General features: G+C 45.7%; 1 protein-coding gene, 1 non-coding gene and 1 pseudogene across 2 annotated transcripts; all 3 read left to right on the forward strand.

The window, feature by feature from the left end:
* The first annotated feature begins 3,515 nt into the window (after window positions 1-3,515).
* LOC107149399 (vomeronasal type-1 receptor 4-like) lies at window positions 3,516-4,501 on the forward strand. The gene has a single exon (XM_015494191.2). The coding sequence runs from the start codon at window positions 3,608-3,610 to the stop codon at window positions 4,499-4,501; it is 894 nt and encodes a 297-aa protein (XP_015349677.1). The 5' UTR covers window positions 3,516-3,607.
* Window positions 4,502-9,862: 5,361 nt separating this feature from the next.
* Window positions 9,863-13,431, forward strand: LOC125615558 (annotated as a pseudogene).
* A 1,192-nt stretch (window positions 13,432-14,623) lies between these two features.
* On the forward strand, window positions 14,624-14,705 carry Trnas-gcu. Its single transcript has one exon. It is a non-coding gene; the product is annotated as a tRNA-Ser (tRNA).
* Window positions 14,706-21,994: the final 7,289 nt, after the last annotated feature.

Here is a 21,994-nt window from a genome sequence, read left to right on the forward strand (position 1 = left end):
CAAGTAATGTCTTGACAGTATTAGAACTCAGAATGTTTTTCTTGGAGGCCTGGAGTGCTCCTTTGAAATACAATCACCAAGAAGGCAGGGGCTGTCTGCCAGGTCCTGTGGGACCAAGCTCCACATGGCAAAACATCCTCTGCCTTTTTTTTTATATTTATTTTTTACTTATAGGTGAACTCATATATCTTTATTTTATTCACTTTTTTATGTGGTGCTGAGGATTGAACCCAGGGCCTCACCTGTGCCAGGTGAGTGCTCTACCTCTGAGCCTCAATCCCAGCCACCCATCCTCTGTCTTTCAGGGAGCAGTGTGCACTCATCTTGTGATAAAGGCAAAGATAACCTAGGATCTGCCTCAGGGCCAGGTGAATCTCAGATGAACTATGTTTGCCAAGTGGAGGAGTCAGTCCTCTTACTTGAAGCTCAGTTACACTTTATCTTGAGAACATATATTTTCTGGCTTGTATCCATTTGAGTGTAAAAGGTGAGGGTTTTTTTTTTTTCTTTTTCTTTTTGGCACTGGGGATTGAACCCAGGGCCTTGTACATGTGAAGCAAGCACTCTGCCAACTGAGATATGTCCCCAGCCCCAAAGGTGAGGTTTTAAAACTTGCTTCTGTCATGTCTGCCTTTCTGCCATGGCTCCACTGGATAACTTTTGATGTGCATGACATTCTGGCTTAATATTTTTCAACAAGAAAATTGTTTTCTTTTCCTCCTTTTTAGACAGGCTTTACGGATTAGAAACAGATTTTGCTTTTGGTTATCTTCTATGCACACACAGGTGACACCAGATCAAGGTGAACCCAGAATGTACCCAAGGGACCAGGAGCTACCGCAGCCTCAGCTCCTGGGCCTGCTGTCTGCTGGGATTGGCGATGGGCAGGGTGGTTTGATGTGGGTGCGCTGCCTTGTGGCTGGGAGGTGGAGTAGTTCACGGCAGGGCCTCCACCTGTGAACTCGCAGTGTCCCAGTGATCCCCAGCAGCTCTCAGAGAAACAGTGGTGACAATACCAGGGACAGCACCCGGTGCCCAGGATGGCTTCTCAGCAACAGTCACCACACAGCAGGTGTGGGCGGTCAGCAAGGTCCACAGCAGCTCGTGTCCACCGCTGTGAGCCGCATCCAGCACCAAAACAGTGTGGACAGGCCACGCAGAGCACTGGGGACCCCAGCATCAGGAGGGGTGGGGCAGCAGTGGTGTCCACTGAGGAGCTCCAAGAGCTGCTGCTGCAATGCTCCAGAGAACAGCAGAAACGCAACGGTGGGACATTCCAAATGTGCACAGAGAGCAGAGAGAGGTGACAGTGGCACCCTGGAGGAGAGAAAATAAACCAATAAAACTCGCCAAGATGGAGAAGAGGACAGGAAGGAGGGGAAGGGTAACCAGAGAAACAAAACCAAAAAGCAAACCAACGGAATGACTCCCACCGTCAAGGAGAGAACATGGCAAGTGGATGAAACCCATGACAGAAGTGGGAGAAATGTGTGCACCAGCCACGGCCGCCCCACAGAGAGGGAGGGAGGTGAGGGGCGGGACACTGCTCACCAAACCAGGGGGCACCCTGCTGAGGTGCAGAGCTCTGCTGCCTGTGCCCACTGCCCTGCCTCCTCCTTCCTGGGCCGCCATCACTCAGAGAGAGCCAGGGCTGGCTGTCACCCTGCCTTTCTGGTGTCTCCCTCCACTCTGCCAGCTGGGGGCCTGGAACTGACTCTGCTAGAGAGAGCGCTGGGCTTCCCTTCCCAGGAGTTAGGACAGCAGAGTCCACTGGGGTTCTGTCCAAAAGGACGAGGTCCGTGAGCCCCCAGCGTGGCCTGATGCAGAGGTCTGGAGGGGAAGTGCTCAAGGCTGGGTGCAACTCTGATGGGGACTGGGGACTTTGTGCCTTGGCATCTGCTCTGGAGAGATGAGCTCCACATATCTCTGCTGGGCACCTGGATCTCAGGGGTCTCCAGAGAAGTCTGCTCTCAGGGCAGGTGGTCAGCCCACCACCTCCTGCCCACTTCACTGCCCAGGAACGTGGACTTCCCAGCTCAGTCCTGAGTGCACTCACCCCATCCAGCTCTTTCTCCCCCCTTCCCTTCCCTTCCCTTCTCTTTCCTTGTTTCTCCTTTCTCTTTCTTGTTCTGGGGATCGATCCCAGTAGCACCTCGCCCCTGAGCTCTCTCCCCACTGTACGGACAGGTCAGCAGTTAGTTGCTTAGGGCCTCACTAAGTGGCTGAGCTGGCCTGGACCTTGTGATCCTCCTGCCCACTTCCCAAGTCCCTGGGATTCCAGGTGTGGGCCACCACTCCCAACTTCAATGTTTCTTTCTTAAAAACAAAATATCAACTCACATACCAGAGTGCAGTAACCAAAATCGGGAGTTACTCGTTAGAGGTATTTAGATCTTACCAGCTGAACCAATGAATCTGTGTCTGTCAAAGGATGATCCCAATCCTGTGCTACAGCACCAAATGTCAGTCTCTCGAGGCTCCTTTATTCTCTAAAATTCCTGAGTCTCCCTTTGCCTTTTATGACACTAATGATTTTGAAAGACATGGGACATTTTTAGAGTCTCCTTTCAATGGAGTTCTTCCACTTTTCCTGGAGCTTAGACTCGGAGAGCCCTGGCAGGTGCAGTAGAGAAGGGCGCTGAGCGCTGACCGCAACTTTCCGGGCTGCGTGCTGCTGGAGGGTCCTCTCTGCACTGCGCTGCTACCCTCTGTGTCCACAGGTGTCTGTCTGGTGTCCAGCACCACGTGACTCTTTCATTCTTTGGCATGAGTAAGTCATGGGGGAGACACTTCCAGGCCATGTTGATGTTCTGTGACATCTGAGCATCCTCTGATGGTCTCTTCCTGGAGAAATTGCTGTTAGGATGTTGCAAAGGGCGATTTTCTAATTTCACTGCTCTCCTTTTGCATTTATCATTTGTGTGTTCCATGCAAGTTAGAGCTTTCCCTTCTCCCTGGTTGACTTACATTCATTGTGCACCTTTGTGTTCTTGGTTCATGGGAAGGTGATGTCATCTTATGTCATTACTCAGTTTGACTCAGGTTTTCTCACTTTGGCCGGCAGAGCCCTGCAAGCTGGCCCCCTAGTTGGCATGCCTGTCCCTCTTGGATCCCTTCTTTACCTTGTGACATAATAGACGCTCCAGTCTCATCTAACCGTTCTCTGAATTAGCCCTGAAACAACCTCTGTGTTAAACCCTCTGCTTCCTTTGTGTCAGAAAACGGTATTCAGAACCCAAACCTGGACAGAGGAGTACAGGTTTAATGTATCCATGCTGAGGTTGAACATAGATGGGAAAACAAGGATTTAAACAAGCAGCTTGGTATTGATGATGTGGAGCTTATAAAAAATTCAGGGTTAACAATTTATTGTTTTGAATAATAGTCCTCAAGATGGTGTTTTAAATGATGTAGAATGTTCCTCAAACTATTACAGAAAATGAAATATTATTTTGAACGAAATCTGCACCATTACATTTAAACTGATTGTTTTTACACTCTGGGAATTTCAGCTGTGAAATATTTCTTTGCAGATATGTATTATCATTAATGTTTCTTTCTTCAAAAGGTGTTCCTACGTCCAAGCATATCTGCCTGTAATTGAGAAATGGTGTTGAATGTTGTCAAGGGGACTATCTTTGTGTTTCTAATAGGACTTGGCATTGTGGGGAACGTCCTTGTTCTTGTGAACTATATGGGCTTGTTTAGAAGCACCATGAAATCTATCCACCTCGTTCTCATCCACTTGGCTTTTACAAACATGATGACACTTCTTACTAGAGGCATGCCAAGGACAGTATCCAGTTTGGGGTTGAGAAGCCTCATAGATGATATGGCCTGTAAGGTGGTGGTTTACTTCAGCAGGGTGGCCCGGGGCCTGTCCATCAGCACCACCAGTCTCCTCACAGTGGTCCAGGCCATCACCATCAGCCCCAGAGCCTCCAGGTGGGGGAGGCCGCAGCCCAGGTCAGCATGGCACCTGCTTCCCTTGCTGCTCTTCCTTTGGATTCTCAATTCCGTGATAAGCATGAATTTAACATTTTACTCCAAAAATATCAGCAGCATGAACACATCACAATTTACTAGTGGTTACAACTATTGTTATTTGCAACCACAAACCGGGATAATTAGATGGATTTTTGTTGCTCTCATGGTCCTTCCAGACGCTGTGTTCCAGGGTGTCATGGGCGGGGCCAGTGGCCACGTGGTCTTCCTCCTCCACAAGCACCACCAGCAGGTGCTCCACCTTCAGACCTCCAAGCTCCTCCACAGAACCCCCCCTGAGGTGAAGGCTGCGAAGAGTGTCCTCCTTCTGATGCTCTGCTTTCTCTTCTTCTATTGGGCAGACTGTTTCATGACTTTATATGTCACTTTCTCCTTAGAGAAGCGTTTCCTAGAAGTAAGTGTTCTAGAGCTTGTGAACCTTGGCTGTGCGGTCCTCAGCCCATTTGTGCTGATGCACAGGGATGGACACCTGGCTGAGTGTTGTCGTGCTCAGTGAGAAGGAAAGACTTTGAGAAAATGTGTATTTCATTAATCTTTTCAGTCAATAAGTTTTAAATAATTCTTAGATTTCTGTTGCTGTATTTTAGGGAAAAATCAAGTTAGCGTAGATGATACGCATAGAGGCACATTTCCAAACCACAAAGCTGGTGACAGTCCTATGACAGATTTCATAGGAAGATGGTTACGGGTGCTTCTTCTACATATCTAAGGCCCTCAAGATATTTGCAGGTTTCATTTCCCTTGTAAACCTCAAACTCTATTGACACGTATTAAGATTAAGGTATATTTATTTATGATTAATAGAATACATTTTGAGGTTCATAGTATTTAAAAATAGAATTGAATGATATTAGAATGGAATGATAATAGAATGTATTATGTACATTATGAAATGTGCAAAAATAGAGACTTATACTTGTCTCATTGATAGAATGATACATGGATACATAATGAAAATAATTTAGTTTTCTTTTGTGTTTTCTGATTTCTGACTCACAATTTGAATGCATTTTTCTCCAATATATGAGGAGTTGGTATTGATCACAAATCATGGCTTGTTTCAAGAGGGTACTAGTTGCCTCTGTGATACTTGATATTGTCCTTCTGTCTTCAGTTATCCACAACACACACTGATGTGAAATGTAGTGAACTTAATCTTCCTGTTTCTGATATGAGTCAAAACACATATTCCTGTAGAGTGCACAGATCTAGCCATCAAGTATTTGAGAACCTTTTGAAATATTATTGATGATGTTGATGTGTTGATCATCTTTCCTCTAGGACTTCAGAGTTGGCCTAGGGGCCCTTCCTTCATAGCTATGTGTCCTCTTTGTCTTTCTTATGACCATGTTTATTTTGGGATGTTTTATGTCTCTAGGAAGAAATGGTGAAGGCCTTTTCTTGTGGTTTGTTTATTCCACGATAACACAGATTTAAAATGATTTATTGTTATTATGTCATACTCCATAATTAGAGTTTATTTGCTTCATATAATGGTGGTGTCTTTGAAGACAGAGGTTTTACGAGTGCCTTAGATTCACAGTTCTCCTGTGATAGCTGTCTCCCAAAATGTATCCTAGAAAACAAGACCAAGTGAGCCCTCCCCAGACCCATCACTGGTGTGGACTCCAGAGCAGGGAGTACAAATCCCGGAAGTGCAGATGGGAATGAATGACACGTAAATGTAGAAACATGAGGATGAGGTGACCAAGCACCAACAACAGACAATACCTAGGTGAAAAAGAAAATGGTTCCTGACTTTTGGACACAATGTATCAAGTTTTGCCTGGAATTTATATTCCTTATGTAAGTATGATTTTCTTTACTCTAAAATGTGGGAATTGAGTGGAGAAAATAAAAGTGCATCAGAAACCATAATTGGAAAATAATTGAAACTAATGAAGCACATGATTACATTGTTACACACCTGTCAAGTGGGAGATAAAAGAGAGAAATGGGAACACTGGCCATTGGAACTCTCGGGCATGACTGGTAGCACATCACTTTTCTTTGATTGCACAAATACCTGTGTGTCTTTTAAAGCAGCAAAATATAAATAGTAATTTGAACTCTGCCTGAGTTGTGCCTGAGAATGCTTACACAATGGTTATAGATGAGATGACTGAGTATTTCCCTAAGTTTGTGAGATCAAACACCACATTCAGAAATTGAGAGAAATGATTACACCAATTGACACATCAATGTCAATTACAAACCTGTAGTTGCTAAAAATTCAAACAAAGAAATATCTTGAAAGGAACCATAGGAATACATGAAGTAAAAGTCATCAACCATTCCTAACTGATAGTGGATATCATACAAGACACCTTGAGTCCCAGAAAACTCCATTGATCACAAGCCTAATAAGTCCCTTCTCTTATTGGTGGATGTAGGAACATTTGGGTCTCCATCAGTTATCGTCAGTTCATACCCAGTGTCAGTTAATCGCTGAAATGTCTGGTGGTTCCCTGTTCCCATGCCCAGTCATTCTATTAGGTGAACGTCCATCTCACTGGGGAAGAGTAGGAGGAAGGGGTCAGTGTGCTCTGGCAGGGCAGCAAGGTCCCTCATGGGCAGCTCCCTCCCCCTCCACACAGGAGCCCTGGTCTGCAGACTGGCTCCAGGATGGGAGTTAATGGAGGAGCCATGAAACCTGTTCTAGAGATTTGAGTCAGATTTACCCTCAGAACAGATGGGGTTTCTCTCCTTCTATAAATCCAGAAAGGATTAGGCAGAACTGTCATATGTTTTATTTCTGCACACCTGTTTATCAATTGATCAATGCCAAAGATCTCTCTGAGTCCCACAGTTCTGATTATTTTCCATTGTGATAAACATGGCCACTGTTCCTTAGTGAATCAGTGACACCATATGGCACATGTGCCCTTGGAATCTGATGGTCCCCCTTGTGTTAAGGTATTATAGTTCAATGTCAGTACTTCCTAATTTGATGTTGAATTCATTGCTAAGAACCCACAAAGTTCAACTAGGATGCTGAGCTATCCTCATGAATTTCTTCAGCAAATGTTGTTGGTAAAAGTAGATACCCACCTGCAAAATATGATATCGGGTCCTAATCTGAAATCACACAAAACTCTACTCAAAGTTGAGCAAAGATTCAGACATATAATTGAAAATTTAGGACTCCTCAAATGCAATATGGTGAAACACTCCTTGACTTTGGTGATGTCAGTGAGTTTTTGGATATGATTTCCAAATCAGAAAAAAAATAGCAGCAATTACCAAGTGGGTCTATGTCAAACTAAAGATATTCTTCACACAAAGGAGACCCTCACCACATTGAAAAGCCAGCAATGGGATGAGAGCTGCATTTAAAAATGTTGTGAGTAGTAAAGTTTTACTTTCTAAACTATGTGAGTCACTCACATTGGTGTATAGACAAAGTGCCCAAGACTAAACAGGTTATAAATGGGCAAGGTCTTGAAAAATATTTTCCCAAACAAGATATGCAAATGTCCACACCATATGAGCAGGTGTTCATCATCATTGACCACTAGGACACTGCAAATCACATTCAGGAGACACAACCTCACACCCGTTAGGTTGCTTCTTAACTAGGAGAGAAAAAAATAGTAAGTGTTATGTTAGAGTCTGTAAACAAGTCAGGATGGCGCCTGGAAAATGTTAAGGTCTATAAACAAGTCTGGATGGCGCCTGGCAAAATGCCAGAGGGAGTGGTTTGTGAAGTAACTCCAGCGAGCCATTAAGTGTGGAGATTCCTGATTGGTTGACTGATGTATCTAGTTTATGCTAATTAGATAAGCTGTGTGGAATGTATAAATACTGCTCCTGTCCTGCAATAAATGGCTTCCACTCCTGCTGTATCAATGTACACAAGTTATTCGTCACCCCCCCCCCACCCCGGTTATTTTGCTGCAGCCAGACTGCAGCGGTGTTAGAAAGTGCCTGGGGGGGAGGAAACAATTTTGTATACATAAAAGTGACTCTGAATATTATATATGCTCTGTGGTTGAGATCAATGTTCCTTTTCAAAAAGAATGTAATCAGAGGCATGACATGACTTCAAAACTTAAATATACTAAAAAGCTATAGGAACCTAAAAAGCCTGATGTTGGGACCTGCACAGCCTTTAATTTAGGTAACTGGATCAGGTGATGAGGGTATGGAGAAAAGACAAACACACAAATAGGGAAAAGCTGGTGTTCCTGCTTCACTAAATCCCTGGTACGTAGATAGTGACACAGAACAAGCTCAGCATCTGTATTATATGAGGATAATCATAAAAAGGGTTTTGTTGGAAAATTTTTTCAAAACAAGCAAAACTAAGTTCATAGGTATGAGCAGCCCAATTATGATTATCAGCTTGTGCCCATAACTTTCTACCCCCTGGGCATCTGGGGTCTGAACTTCAAAGTCAAGAACTGAACAATTGTGTGGCAGGCACAGAGCCTCCTATTGAACAGAGCATCACCATAGCAACTGGGCCCTCCTTAATCAGCACCTGCACGTGGAAGTTCCCAGGAGAGGTGTGGCCTCAGTTGCAGGACAGCTCAAGGGCCCTAATTCACTTCCTGCTTCACACACCATGGTTTGGCATAAAAGCAGACACTTGTACTAATGGAAAAGAATAGATAGCCTAGAAGTAGCTCGTGCATCTAGATCTAATTGATTTTTAACAAGGTGCTCTGGAGGTGCATTAGAGAAAGAAGAGACTTCTCAATGAAGTGGTCTTGGAAAAACTGCATATCCATCCACATGGAGAAGAATGTCATTAGATTTTGTGCCTTACAAGCTACAAACTCTGTCAAAATGGATTAAAGACTTAAATATAAGACCTGAACCAACAAAAGTAGTAGAAGAAAACAAGAGAAAGACTTAGGACATTATAATAGGCAAGAATTTTTGGACAAGTCAACAAAATGACAGAAACCACAGGAAACTAGACAAATGAGATTCTCTTGAACTAAAAATAGATGTTCACAAGAAAATAAAAGAATAACCAGACGGGAGAGACTAACTGCCTATTATCTGGACCTATTTGGAAAGTCGAAGTCTCATAGTGCATTTTTATTCAGGATATATCAAAGAGACTGAAACACCCAATAGCAAAGCTGTTGGTGTAGCTCAGTGGGACACAGTTCGTCAGTACCAGCAGTGCCTTGCAGTGGACACCATGATATGCAATCAACATGCAAAACAAAAATCCACAACAAAACACACAAAGTCAAGAACAACAACAAGAGACCCTGATTAAATAGGGACATCAGCCTATGAACATGTTTTTCAGCAGACGACTTACAAATGTTCAACCTCATTAATTTTCAGGGTGATGCAAATCCAAGCCTCAATGTCACTAGGATGGCCACTGTCAAAAATTCAAAGCTTATCAAGTGCTGGTAGATACGTGGTGAGAAAGAAACCCTCACACACTGTAGGTGGGGAAAGAAAATAGGTACAGATATTATGAAAACTGTGGGAGATTCCAAAAATGTTAACAATAAAACTACCATACGGTCCAGTGATGGCATCTTGGGTTTAAATATAAAGCATATTAAATCACATTTAATATTAAATCATATTAAAGGTGTCTAAGAGACACCTGCAATCCTATGCTCCTTGCAACAAAATAGCTAAAATCCTGAGCCATCTTAAGTGACCATCAAATGAAGTATGGATAAAATTCTCACGGTAACACATACATGATGGAAAAGCACCCATCCCTAAAGTAAAATGAAATTCTGTTATTGGAGGCACCTCAATTGAGCTGGAGGTGTTATGTTAAGTGAACTAAGTCGGGCACAAAGAGACAAATACCACAAAATCTCACTCACAGGTGGAACTGGAAACTGTTGATCTTCTAGAAGTTGAGAGCAGAATGGTGAACCACAGAGGACTGGGGCAAGGTAAGGATGGGGAAAGTGGAAAAATGGTACTAAGTGTATAGAGGAGCAAAGAGTTCTGGTGGGCTGTGATTTGGCAGCATGAGCATAGATAATGGTAACACAGCATATATTCATTAAGTTGGAGGAAGAGATCTCCATGTATTTAGCATAAAAAAAGATCTATATATATGTAAATATATACATGAGGATATATATGTATTTTTTGAACGTATAATTTTTTTTAGAGAGAGAGAGAGAATTTTAATACTTATTTTTTAGTTTTCAGTGGACACAACATCTTTGTTTGAATGTGGTGCTGAGGATCGAACCCAGGCCGCACGCATGCCAGGCGAGCACGCTACCGCTTGAGCCACAACCCCAGCCCATCTATGTATTTTTGTGTGTGTGTGTTCCTTGGTTTGAATATTAGTAAAGGCTTATATGTATAGAAATATCTCATAGTACCACATAAGTTTGTATAAATTAGTATCAATTAAACAAAAAAAGACCTCTGTGAAAGAAAGCTGTCAAACATAATTAATGTAACTCTTATCACTAGCTATATCATCTATTATATTAAGAGATGCTGATATGTACTTATTCATTTAAAATGTTTTAAGAGGTCTATGGCCAAACACCCTGAACATGCCTGATGTCATCTGAAATCCATTAAAATTGAAGATGACCAAAGCTCCTCCTCAGATTGACCACTGAGTCACATGTGGGTCTACAGATAGACCTCACAAGCACTGTTCACAGAAATAATTGATAGAAGGAAGGACAGAAAACCAGCACCTTAATTTGAGAAATCATCATAATGTTTCAAAGTATTTAATAGCCGCTATGCAAATACACTCAACTTGATATATGTCTGAAACATCATGCCCTTCTTTGATCAGTATCTGAAACTAAAAAGAAAAGGTTCCTTCCAACCCACATTTATTTTGTGCTACTTTTGCTTGTTGGACACCATAAATGTTCTCACCACCAGGTGCTCTGGATGTCTGACATCGGGCTACAGGATTTGGTGTTTGTCCTCCTGGGTATTGGTCTTGCTTTGGGGCTGGCCCTTCTTTCTATGGCCCTATTCTTCCCTTTTGGAATGGGAATGTTCACTTGGTACCATTGCCTGTTGGATGCATGTAAGTTGCTTTTGATTTTTACAGTGACTCACAGCCAAGAGTTTGCCTTCAGTGCGATAGAAGATGTTGGACTTTTGAGCAATGATTTAATGGTTCAGAGATGGGGGTTCTTGGAGATGGAATGAATTTTGCATTGTGAGATTGGCATGAGATTTGGGGGGCCAAGGTTGGAGTACTCTGTTTTATACTCAGAGGTCATGTCAGGCAACACAGGAATGTTCAGCGGCATGGCTGTTAAGACACAGTCGGATCATGATTGGATCATGAAGACTGTAATCTTCTCAGTGTATTAGTCCATTTGATAGATGAAAAATTTGAATGGACTGCTGGCTGCTCACTATAGGCAGGTGGTGAGTGTCAACCAGAAGTAGGGTCTTGGGGGAGTGACTGGTTCCTTCTTTCCTTTCTTTGTCTCCTTCCTCCTGCTGTGAGCTGAGCATCTTTTCTCTTCCTCCCTGATGTTTCTGCCTTGGAGTCCAAACTCAGAAACCATAAGCCAACACAGAACTTTCCTCCTCTGAGTGCACATGTAATCCACCAGGTAAGGAGTCTGAAGCAGGAGGATTATCAGTTTATGGAAGGCTGGGCAATTTAGTGAGACCCACACTCAAAATAAACAAAAGGACTGGGGATGTGGCTCAGTGATAGAGCAACCCGGGCTTCAATTCTCACTATTGTAAAAAAGAAATAAATACATAAATAAATAAAAGAAATAGAAATAAAATAAAAATAACATGAATAAAAACGTAAATCTTGACCCTGGCTGCCCGGGGCCCAGGTCTTGGGCGCCTGGCCGACACCATGCCCCAGGAAGAGTGATCTCTTCCCGTTTTCACAGTGCAAGACTCAGGAAGGACTTTGGGCTCTGCGGAGGAAGAAGCCAGCTACTGGAAAGCTCTGGCAATGACCTACAAGCAGAGGGCAGAGGCTGAGAATGTGAAGCCAAATTGGAGACAAGCTGCAACAGTTGAGTCCAGGAACCGGGATCTTTTGTCAGAGAACCGCCGCCCTCACCTGCAGGGGAAAGGCACGAGGTTTGAGCTGCAGCCTTCTGAAGGCCGCTGGCAGATCTCAGCCTTGGAGGATGATCTGGCTCAGACCTGAGCCATTAACCATCAGCTGCAGAATACCCGCGGGAGCCGGAGAAGCCAACGATGACTCGGAAAGAGCAAAAGGAGCCACCATCAGGTCTCGGGAAGACTTTGAGCAGCACTTGAATCCAGCCATTGAAAGGAATGCCGTCCTGGAAAGTGAACGGATGAGAAGCAGACCTCCTGGGATCCGTTCAGCTGCTGAAGGCGAAGCCAGAGGTTGGCGGCAGGCATTGGCTGTGCAGCGGCGGGGCCAGCACCCGGCACGCCCATGCCCAGCTCTGTGCAGCTGAAAGGACCGAACAGCTGTGCAGGCCATGGCTCCGGTGCTGTCCACTCCCCCAGCACGTCGAGGACCCGGCTGTGGCCTAAACACACCGGGGACCTTCCAGCGTGGTCAGGACAGCTCCAACAGTGGGACACCCCCCCATGGCTGCAGTTCGGATGTCAGCCCTCAACATCGTGGGGGACCTGCTTCCGAAAGTAGGGGCACTGGAGTCCAAACTCGCATCCTGCCCGAACTTCCTGTATGATGAGTCCCCAAACCAGACAGGTGGGGAGTAGGAGCAGAGACCGCGGGGACAGAGGGAGCAGCGGGGACAGATGGACCAGCTGCCCCAGCGCACCTCGGAGTGATATAGGGTCAGACGCCCCTTGCCGCCGGTTGTCCGAGTCGCCGACCAGGTCGTCCAGCCCCTGCTGATGCCGGCTCCTGACCTTTCCAGTTTGTCAGGAGAGCTGCCTTCTCGTAGTGCTGGGTGAGGCCCTCGACCTCCTTCCGGAGCCTCCTTGTCCCCTCTTCCAGGGCTTCCACGGTGCTGGCGAGTCCTGACGCTTCTTCTTCCAGCAGGAAAGCTGAAATGGCAATGCCCGGGCTTGGGTAAAGTGACCTGAGGAGCGAGGCCACCTTCTCCTCCTTGGAGGAAGCCAATAGCAGGGAAGCCAGAGGGCCGAGCGGCGTGGCCCAGGCTCGGCCAGGTAAGAACCCCAGGCATCCACAGAAAGGTGAGGCCACCAGCCCAGCGGGGTCACGCAGCCGGCCCCTGGGTGTTCACGGTGGAGAAGTGACACTACAGGTGCTGCTTGGCCTCCATCTCCCCGTGCAGCTGTGCCGCAGTCTGGCTGGGCACAAATCAGGAGCCACTGAAGCAGGAACAAACTTTATTTTTAAACTGCAGGAAAACACTTCACACAGCTTCCGGGGAATCCTCCCTAAGGCCATGAGGCTTGTCCAGGAACCCCCAGCCCGAAATATCTCTCCCGGAAATCCCTCCTCCTGCACTTCCCCAACCAATGGGAACTCTCGGGGAATCCCCGGAAATCCCCAGGAGAACTCCAAAATAGTGCGATAACTCAAAAGTTGCGGCAGAGGCGGATAGTAATGCCTCCCCTGTCAATCAATACTGTTGGCAAAATGCCAGGGGCCATACAGACTCGGCCGTGGCTCTCAGCATGAAGGTCCTATGGCTCAGACGCTCTCAGCAACTGTTTTGTATTCACTGAAAGAGAATGAAACCTGTGCTTCTTAGGAAATGTCACCCGGCACCGTGCGGAAAGCAGGACTCATGCCCAGACAAGCTCTGCACCGGTCCTTTAACAAGGTGCAGCTCCCGAGGTCGGAAAGAGGACAGCCTCTGAGACACACAGAATGAGTCTCTTCCCTTCCTTCTCAAGTCCTTCTTTACACTCAGGAATAGAATCTATGTGAGAGGTTGTAGCTCTTGAATGAAGACAGTTAATGAAACAGCAGTTACTCCAATCACCACGTCACCCTGAGATGAGCCTTGTGTGACGATTGTGCTGTCGGGTCCTCCTAACTGAGGAAGAGATGGGTTTTAGATCCTGTCCTTGTGGTTTGTGCCTGCTGGCTGTACAAGGGGACCGCCCTGCGCTGGCAGCCTCCAGAGCAGTTCCTGGGTCCCATTCGGTTCTGTTTCTCTTCAGGAATAGAATCATTTCTCTCCCTTTAGAAGCCGTTTGGGGGGTTGGCTGGAGACTGGGTTTTGATCATCCTTGCTCAGGACACATACAATAGATAGCAGCATCAAGATTTGAACCCAAGAGCAGAGCCCCACCTCACACAGGGTGGCCTCTGCTGCTGGTCCACCTGCGCACTCCGGCCGGTCCCCCTTTCAGTCTGTCTCACTGTCTCTGGATCTCACTAGGCTCACATTTCGCACAGAATGGAAAACCGCCCAAGTAGGGGGACAGACCATAAATAACGATGGTGACCCGGAGCCAGGAGTGGAGGTTGTTCCCCGAGCTTCCTCCCTGTCGCAGCCCAGCCTCAGCTGCACTGAGGGACCAACCGCCCTGCTGAGACCCGGGCTCCCAGGCGCAGAGGGCGACCCAGGGCTGGGCCTGGCTGCCTGGGGCCTCGCACAGGTGTCTCCCAGCACAGCAGGAGCCTTGGCCGCGCGGAGTCACCGCTGTGGCGGGTGGTGCGGACACTGGCCGGGTCCTCCGTCCAGTCAAGCACCTGCCTAAGCTAGTGTGGGGGAAAGCAGTGTCACTACCCTGTGACGAGGTGGCCGAGTGGTTAAGGCGATGGACTGCTAATCCATTGTGCTCTGCACGCGTGGGTTCGAATCCCACCCTCGTCGGAACCTTAGAAAGTGGGATTGGAACTCACTTCTGGCCAAATTTCTCAGGACTCCCTAAATTCTCCTGGCAAAGGAAGGAGGGTTTACACATCACCAATGTGGCCACCTTCAGCTGGAGAGAAGCCCATTCCCACTAGTTTTACAAATTGCTAATGTGAGCAGTAAAATTCAGCAGACACCAAGGCAGAAATCCAATTAGATTCTCAAGATCTGAAGAAATGTGTGGCCCAGAAGAGATGGCCAGGGTTTTCATGGACCGTGCATAAATCCAAAAAATTTACTCTTGCAGACCCTCCAGGTTCTTCACATGCCTTGGTAACTGTGCAGAGATAAAAATTCACCTGAGTGAGGGTCTGTCCTGAACACTTTCTTTTAAACTTTTGTTTTCATTTTAATAGCTGCATTACAGCCAAAGGAGCTGATGTGCTACAATCCAGTTTACCAGGCTCCTGTTTTTGAAATGTCTAGTCTCTTAGGAGAATTCATGGTTTAAGGGATTGTTGTAGAAGTAGATCAAAGGCCCTGCACATCTCTGGCTGTGGCTGATGAGAAGCCAGGTTCTGTCCTTCCTCTTCGCAGTACCTTCGTCTGGACAGAAGGGACCCAGTTCCCCCAGAGACCCTGGCCAGACTGGAACAGTGGTGATCTATACACTTCATACATAGACAAAGTGAAACACACACAGCATATTCAAATGTATCTCAAGCCCACTTCATGGGTAGCATGGCTAGAATTTTTCAAATTCCATTTTCTAAGTATTTTTGTTTGCTATAAGCCTATCAGACTGACTGCAAATATTTTTCCTGTTAGTTCTCAAATAATTTTTAAAATAATTCAATCATAGAAACTTTAAAAATACACTGAAGTTTATATTACTATAAAATATCCATGAAATTATCTCAGAACTTCATCTTTTCAGTTTTGAAATTCCTATTTACAAAATAGCATTCTTTAAATCTTTAAACTTTTTCTCTTGGACCCTTACCCTGCATGCACAAGTCCATAAACGTTGTGCCAACTTAATCACATAGCAAGCACCTGTGCAGCCCTGGCAAAGGCCATGCAGTGGTGTCTGTCCCTGGCTAAGAAGGGCTCCTGTATGGTCATTGTCCCTTCCCCACAACAGCAACCACTGATGGACTTTGGCTTCCATTACTACTTTGCATTTTCTTATTATTTTAGCACCAATTTATTCTTAAATGCTAATCTTTACTTATACCTGAGCATTATATAAACAAAATCATATATATTTTCTACTTTTTGCTAATATTCCATAAGTTTCGTTTTTCTGTGTCAATGTCACTCCTCTATTGTGATTTTGTGTGGAATGCCACAGAGTGAATACACTGCGACTTATTTATCACTTGTCTTCATTATCTCTCCATGGAGGAAGCTGCCCTGGAGCTTAACACATTTATCATCTTCTCATTTCTGAGGTCAGGAGTCTAGGAGCAGAGTGACTTAGCCAGGTCCTCTGCTCAGTGTCCCTCAGGACACTGCAACCAAGCATGGGTCCAGCAACACCAAGGTCAGAGTAGTCCCTGACCTCCTCAGGATGTGAGAGGCCCTGGGTGTGAGCGCCTGCTGTTTGGGGGCCACTCTCCATTCCTGTCCTCCACACTCTGCAGGACAGTCTCAGCAGAGTGGCTTGGTCCATCACAGCAAGCCCGCCAGAAGAGCCAGGAGAGGGGGCAAGACAGAGGTCACCACCTCCAAAACCTCATTTGGAAGCACTTTCCCAAAGCACTCGATGCTCTTCTCAAAGCAGATTAGATGACTCCGAGGGCGCCTTTCTCTGAGGGTGTGGATCTTTTCTCCCTGTAAACTCACACCACAAACACCCCACTGAAGAATGGGCGAGGGTTCTGAAAAGACAATTTTCTAAGAAGGACATAAAATGTCCAGCAGGTGTGTGAGCAGGTGCCCAACATCACTGACCATCTGGAAATGTAAGTCAAAACCACCACAAGTTGCCTCCTCATGCCTGTGAGGTTGTCCACTCTCTAATGGACAATGCATAAAAAGTATCAGTGCAGGTGGGTGTGGAGGAAATAAAATATTTTTTATATAAAAATATGGCATTTTGGTTATTTTTTTATGCTGTTAGTAGGAATGTCATTTGCCATGACCCTTATGAAAAAGTACATGGAAATTCTACAAAGAATTAAAAATGTCAGCAAGACAATCTTAAGCAAAAAAACAATTGGGTGGCATTATAGTATTATAGAACCAAAGCATACTACAAAACTGTGGTAAGCAAGACATCGTGGTGTTAGCATAAGAAAGACTCAGACATGATCGACAGCGTAGGGAGCTTGGAGGAACCCACATGTCTACACCCACATGTCTGCAGCCACCCGAGAAAAACAGCCTTTTCAATAAAGCAGTGCTGGAAAACTTGCATACCCACTGAAGAACCATGAAGTTAGAGCCTCTCACCAGTTAAAACCAATTCCAAATGGATTAAAGGACCCAAAACGGTAAAACTGGTAGATGTAAACTAAACAGGCAGGAAAGCCCTAGGCCACTGGAATGGACATGAATTGTTGTACAAGGTGAAGAGACAACCTACAGAATAGTTGAAAACTATTCACAAAAATTTAATATTCAGATTGTACGTAAAAGACATAAAAATTCAATAGCAAGGGCTATGGGTATATCTTACTGATGGAGTAATTTCCTAGCATTTGCAAAACTCTGTTTTCTATCCCAAACACTGCAGAACAAAAACATATACAATCAAACAAAAGAAAAGTGTAAGACAAAATTCAATAGGAAAATAAACTAAAACTTCAATTGTAAAAACAAAACAAAACAACAAGCCAAGATAAACAAATTCCCTGATTTAAAAATGGCATCAGACTTATGTATGAATTTCTCAGAAGAACACAAGATTGTTCAAGGTCACTAATCACCAAGGTGATGCAAATCTAAACCACAATAAGATCTCCTCTCACCCCAGGTAGAGTGGGTGTTCTCAAAAAGACAAGAGACAACCAGTGTTGGTCAAGGTGGAGAGAAAGGGCCTTACAGACTGCAGGTGAGAGGGAAAGTAAATAGAGCTCTTAGGGAAACACTGTGCCGGTTCCATAACACTGGCCGTAGGTCTACCTTGTATCCAGGCATCCCACCAGTGGGCATGAATCCCAACCATCTTAAATCAGCGTACTGAGGAGGCTCTGAAATCCTACCTTCATTGCAGTAGAAATAGCCAACGAGGGAACCAAGTCCAGGGGCCATGAATGCATGCATGGATAGAAAACGTCCAGTCGACCTCATCTCACCGTGAACAAACAGCAACTCAAAATGAGCCAAAGGCCTGAGAATTAGGCCAGAAACTATGCAACTCTGAGAGGAAAATGTAGGGTCACCACTCCAGCAAGTAGGCCCAGGCAAGGACTTTCTCAATAGGACCTCTAAATCTCGGGAAAGAATGTCAAGAGGTAACAAATGGGTCAGCATCAGATTAAAAACTTTCTGCACTGCAAGGAATAATTGAGAATGTGAAGAGGGAGCCTATAGACTGGGGAGAATCTTGCTACTCTCTGACAGATGAATATCTGGAATATATAGAGAACTCAAAAAACTTCACAGCAAAATATCAAATAATTCAACTACTAAATGGGCAAATGAATTAAACAGACACTTCTCCGAAGAAGAAACATAAGTGGACAACAAATACGTGAAAAAACGTTCAACATCATTAGCAATCAAAATGCAAATCAAAACTACACAGAGATTTCATCTCATATTAGTCAGAAAGGGAGTCATCAGAAAAACAAATAATAGCTGGAGGTATAGCTCAGTTTGGTAGAGTGCTTGCCTCGCATGCACAAAGCCCTGGGTTCAATCCCCAGCACCACAAAAAGAAAAAGGAGAAGAAGTACCCTGACACTGCTGGTGGGACTGTCCGTCAGTACAACCACTAAGGAAATCAGAGTGGATATCAGTGTGGATATCCACCCAGCTGTACCACTCCTCGGTACTTAAACTGAAAATTTTACATCATCATACTGCAGTGATACATGCATATCCATGTTTATAGCAGCACAATTCACAATGGAACCAGCTTAGGTATGAATAGATTTAAAAAAAAGGGGGGGGGGAATATACACAAAATGGCATTTTTTTTCAGCCATAAAGAGAAATAAATTATGTCATTTGCAGGAAAATGGATGGAATTGGAGACCATGATGTTAAGCAAAATAAGTCAAACTCAGAATGGAAAAGGTGGAGACCGTATGAAAAAGAAGTAGATTGTGGGGGAGGGAAAGGGGAGGTACTGGGGAATGACACTGACAAATTTATGTTGTGTGTGTGTTTAAGAATATGTAACAATGAATCCTACTAGCATGCCTAATTATAATGCACCAATAAAAAAATCAAAAACTTTTGAGAAAAGAAACAAAAAAACCAGAAGTTATTGTTCTTTTTTTAATTTTTATTTTTTTAGTCATACATGACAGTAGAATGCATTTTGATATATAATACATACATAGAATGTACATACATCGATCATATTGTCTATTCTATTCTGCTGCCCTTCCTATCCTCCCTACTCCTCCCCGCCTCTAGAAGTTGTTGTTCTTTGATTCTCAGCTTTATCTCTAAAGTGAAGATGACAAGATTTATGCAAAAACAGTACATTGGGTTTAACAAAACAACATGAAGGACTCAGGTTAGCACCCTGAAAGCCCTGCCCAGGCAGTGGCAGTCAGCACTGCAAGGTCCCCAATGAGCACGCTGAGGAGAAGTGTCTGAGCCACCTTGCTGCAAGTACACGGTTAAAGTGAGGAGTCAGGCAGCCAGCTGTGTATCTTTTCATGGGGACTAGGGACCCTCTGCAGCGTAGCCAGAGGGGAGACTTTGGACAGCAAAGAAGAATGATCATAAACCCATCAGAAGAGAAAATAAAGTCTAGGCCAAAGATAAGCACAGCTGTCCTTGCCCAGAAGACCTCAGTGTCCCTACCCTGGGAAAGCAAGGAGTGTCGTCCCAGCATAGCCCACCAGAGTGGCATCCTTCTGAGTGCAGGTAACAGTGGAGGCCTTGTTGACTCATGAGGAGAAGACCTTAGAAGCAAGTGTTTCTTTTCCAGGAGAAACAGAAATCCAGATGGCTGAGAAGGGAAACCGGAAACAACATCCTGCCACTTAGAGCCCCAGAGCTGACCAATCTGTCACTCTTTTCTAACCCAAAGGTCCTGAGTTCAGGCTTCAGAGAGGACAGGGCAGGCCTATCTTCAAGAGACATGATGTGTCAACTGCCTTATTTGGCATATAAAAGAAAGTAAATACTATGTTATCAATAATCATTAATGAGAAACAGGAAAAAGAAGACATCTGAGCGGCCACAAAACACGTTTGTTTTGTTTGTTTTCCAGAAATGAAAACTCTGAATTCCACCAGAAACACTCACAGAAGGGCCACAGGAATGAGCATTCTCCTTGATCTTCTGAGTCATCCCCTGAAGGAAGTTCTTCCAGTTTTCTCAGCTGGCAGCAGCAGAAGGAAGGACCATTACTTCATCGGTCTATTCCAAGGCTCTCTTCTAGAAGCTGGAAACACAAGGTGCTCGACACACCCTCCCGCCAATCCCGAGTCTCCAGGAATCCATGCTGTGGGGAGGTGGGAAGTGGAGCTAATAAGCCAACGGATTGGTAAGGAACACAGAATGTCAGATCTTGACACATTTTCATGACAAAAAAAGAGCAATAAGTAGGGTCAGGAAATACAGAGAGGGCAGCAGTACAGCAGGCAAAGAAGGTCAGCTGACAGCACGGGCTCCTGGCGTCAGCACCGGGGCCTTCCTTAAAGAGAAGAGGTCCCATCCCAAGAAGTACAGACCGGCCAACCCCACAGTGGCTCTGCTGCGCCCCTTGGCAGCGCCGAGGGGAAGTCCACCCAGGCCCTTGCCCTCAAAGATGAGCCGAGGGCTGTTGTTAGAATCTGTAAACAAGTCAAAATAACACCTGGCATTTTGCCAGGGGAATGTTAGAGTTCCTAAACAAGTCTGGATGGTGCCTGGCAAAATGCTAGAGGGAGTGGTTTGAGAAGTAACAAAAGCGAGCCATTAGGTGTGGAGATTCCTGATTGGTTGACTGATGTATCTAGTTTATGCTAATTAGATAAGCTGTGTGGAATGTATAAATACTGCTCCTGTCCTGCAATAAACGGCTCCCACTCCTGCTGTATCAACTTACACAAGTTATTCGTCATCCCCCCTGGTTATTTTGCTGCAGCCGGACTGCGGCAGGCTGTCAGGCGGGGTTCCCTCCTCAGGTCACAAGTGGAGGCCAAGGAAAGCTTCTGCCATGGCGCCAGCTCACGGGAGGGGTTGCAGGCCACCGCTTCAGGGCACAGGAGGGGCTGCAGGCCAAGGCGCCAGTGCACGGGAGGGGCTGCAGGCCACCATGCCCAGCTCACGGAAGGGGCTGCAGGCCAGTGCGACAGCTCACGGGAGGGGCTGCAGGCCACAGGAGGGGCTGCAGGCCACGGCGCCAGCGCACAGGAGGGGCTCCAAGCGAGGGGTGAGGAAAGCAACGGGCAGAATGGTGCGAGGAACACGAAGCCTCCGGCCAACTGAATCAAAGGGTGGACAGAGTCCGCATTTGCGTTTGTCTCTGTACAAGGACGTTTCAGACGGGAGCACAGGAAACTAATAAATAACTGATAATAAACGAATAAACGTAGAATATCGAGGACAAACACAGCAGAGGGCAGTGAGTGCAGGGAACAGGTGTGACTCTGACTACCCCAGGGAAGGAGCCGGGCCCTTCTGACTGTGCAGAGGCCCTGGGGGCCTTTAACAGGAGGAAAGGAATGGCCCGCACACGGGCAGTGAGTCCAGGGAAGCCCATCTGTTTGCTAACTGGCCCTCGCACTTCCTACCTCGGCTCCCACCACAGACCAGGGCCAGGAGCCCTGAATTCAGAAGCCGATTGGGACAAAGAGTAAAGGCAGCCTGGGTTGAGATTTCTCAGACCGGCACTAGAGGGAACAGGGGCTGTTCCTAGGACGCAGCCTTGAGCCGTCAGGGATTACATGAGTGTCTGCAGGCCCAGGCCGGTGGGGGAGCTAGTCAGAGGGGCTGAGAAGAGCCTGACCAGAGTGGGACCAAGAAGGGCATCTTTGTCAGGTAGATGGGGAACTGGGCATTTGCGGACGATTGGGAATGGAATTAACTGTGCTCTTCATATATGCCATCATTGCCCGCAGCTAATGAAACGACTGATGGAAACCATAAAAACATTCAGCTGCATTACCCTAGAGAGCCACAAGATGGCGACA

This window comes from Marmota marmota, unplaced genomic scaffold, assembly GCF_001458135.2.
Source record: "Marmota marmota marmota unplaced genomic scaffold, marMar, whole genome shotgun sequence".
Taxonomy (NCBI): domain Eukaryota; kingdom Metazoa; phylum Chordata; class Mammalia; order Rodentia; family Sciuridae; genus Marmota; species Marmota marmota.